Source organism: Bidens hawaiensis, unplaced genomic scaffold (assembly GCF_021521415.1).
Source record: "Bidens hawaiensis isolate Kalapana, Puna unplaced genomic scaffold, B.hawaiensis_p1.1 tig00011541_1, whole genome shotgun sequence".
Classification (NCBI taxonomy): domain Eukaryota; kingdom Viridiplantae; phylum Streptophyta; class Magnoliopsida; order Asterales; family Asteraceae; genus Bidens; species Bidens hawaiensis.
In genome coordinates this window covers 385,682-388,150 of record NW_027491903.1, presented here as the reverse complement: position 1 = coordinate 388,150, position 2,469 = coordinate 385,682, and the positions used below count along the sequence as shown (strand labels likewise).

General features: G+C 40.9%; 1 protein-coding gene across 1 annotated transcript; it reads right to left on the bottom strand.

The window, feature by feature from the left end:
- Positions 1-1,206: 1,206 nt before the first annotated feature.
- On the bottom strand, positions 1,207-1,827 carry LOC143538250 (uncharacterized). The gene has a single exon (XM_077031847.1). It carries the CDS (start codon positions 1,825-1,827, stop codon positions 1,207-1,209), a length of 621 nt encoding a protein of 206 aa, XP_076887962.1.
- Positions 1,828-2,469: the final 642 nt, after the last annotated feature.

The window sequence follows — 2,469 nt, the reverse complement described above, 5'->3', positions numbered from 1 at the left end:
AGGCATAGCTTCCTTTATATATATATATATATATATATATATATATATATATATATATTTGCTTTGTAGTTCATCAATTATGTTGTAATCTCATTTGTATATATAAAGAAGTCTTGTTTCATCCGGTACACTTTGTTTTATTCTTCATAATATAAGTGTTTGTAGGATCTTCTTGCTTGTCAATAAAAGATTACATAGCAATACATATTTACATGAGACTAAAATAAAATTTTCATAGATCAGGCATAAGCCGAATTACAAAAAATGAAATTACATAGCTTCTGCTAGTCTATTTGGGCACGCAGGCCAAAATAAGAAAGAAAAATAGTGGTACTACATGTAGCACTTTTTCAATTGAGCCCCGTTCCAAGTTCTAGGAACCTCGGTCCCGTCCAACTTTTCTAACTTGTAAGCACCTTTTGATAATACTTGTTTAACTTTGTAAGGTCCCTCCAAAGTTGGGGCTAATTTGCCTGGAGGCTCTTGGCCAGAAGCCTCATTGTTGCGGAAGACAAAATCTCCCGCATCGAACTCGCATTTTTGGACACTTTAGTTGTAATATTTTTGCAATTGGCGCTTATAATTGTGCTCGCGGATCGATGCTAGTTCCTTCCTTTCCTCAAGGAGGTCAAGATTCATCCAGAGTTCATGATCATTATTGTCGATCGTCAAAACTCTTGCGGATGGAATCCCAATTTCGGCTGGGATCATGGCCTCAGTGCCATAGGTTAAACTAAAGGGCATATCAGAATTACTAGAATTCTTTTGGGTGCGGAAGGCCCAAAGTACATGGGGCAATTCGTCAACCCAGTCCGTCCGTTTAGTTCCTAACCTCGCTTTGATCCCTTCCTTGATTGTTCGGTTGGTTCGTTCAACCTGACCATTCGCTTGCGAATGGGCTACAAATGTAAAGTTTTGAATGACTTAAAGTTCTTTCAACCATTCTTGTAGTCCGCTGTCCACAAACTAGGTCCTATTGTCACTTACTAGTTCCTGTGGAAGACCAAACCGGCAAATGACGAATTCCCAAATGAACTTCTTAACGCTTGATGCCGTGACTGAGGCATCTGGTTTGGCTTCCACCCACTTGGTGAATAATCAATGGCTACTATCAAAATATTGACTCGTCCAGGGGCTTCTGGAAAAGGTCCCATAATATCAATAGCCCATTTCTAGAATGGCCAAGCAGATTTCACTGGAATCAGTTCATTTTTGGGCGTAGAGTATTGGGGCATGACGTTGGCAAGAATCACACTTCCAGATTTCTTGCACAGCGTCTAAATGCATGCTAGGCCAATAATACCCCACATTCATGATCTTTGCCACAATCATCCTAGGGCCCGCATGTTGTCCACAAATACCTTCGTGAACTTCTCGTATTAAGTAATTTGCGTCTTCCGCGTCTACACATCGCAATAACGGCCCTAGAAATGATCTCGGGTACAAAACACCATCATTCATCTGGTAATTCAAGGCTTTGTGTTTTATCTTACGGGCCTCAGCTTTTTCTGTTGGGAGGACTCTGGATGATAGATAAGCCTTAATCGGTGTCATCCATGATTCGACGCCCGTTTGGATTACCAAAACTTGATTTTGTGGAACGGTCGGGTGGTCAAGGACTTCAATGCGAATATCCTTAGCGAAGTGCTCAAAATTTGTTGAAGCTAACTTGCTAAGGGCGTCCGCAGACTTGTTCTCGCTCCTTTTGATGTGAATAACGTTGAAAGAGGAAAATTGGCGAATTAAGTCCTTTGCCTGCGACAGATAGGATGCCATAACATCATTCTTTGCTTCATAAGTACCGTTAATCTGTCCCGCAATCAGCATGGAATCCACCCGTGCTTCCAAATGTTTTACCCCGAGCTTTTTAGCTATCCTCAAGCCTGCTAGAAAAGCTTCATACTCTGCCTCGTTGTTAGTGCTTTTAAAGTCTTAACTTTATGGCGTATATGAACTCATGGCCTTCGGGGTTGACTAGCCTGAGGCCTGCGCCGGACCCCTCACTGCTTGAGGCTTCGTCCGTGAATAACGACCAAATTTGTCCTTGCTCAGGAGGTGCCCGGGGTTGCTGCTCAATTAGACATTCTTTTTCTTTGTGCTGCGGAACCTTAGTGACGAAGTCCGCCAACATCTGTCCTTTAATCACTGGTCCGGTTTTATACTCTATCGCATGTTCACCCAACTCAATGGCTGTAACATCCCAATTTTTCGTTCGGATAATAATAATAATAATAATAATAATAATAATAATAATAATAATAATAATAATAAATATGATAAGATAAGTAGGCTTTTAGATGGACTTAATTATGGACCAAAAGGGAAAGATGGGCCTTAGGTCCATGGGCTTAAGGGAGTATAAATACCCCTTAAACCCTAATCCTTTCCATTATTATCAATCTCTACACCATAGCCTACACCTTAGAAAACACACACAACATCGTCTTACAATTCAAACCAAGATCCAAA

What these genes read in the sequence shown, in the direction of transcription:
- LOC143538250 (XM_077031847.1), bottom strand. Translation starts at nt 1,827, where the DNA reads ATGCTGATTGCGGGACAGATTAACGGTACTTATGAAGCAAAGAATGAT.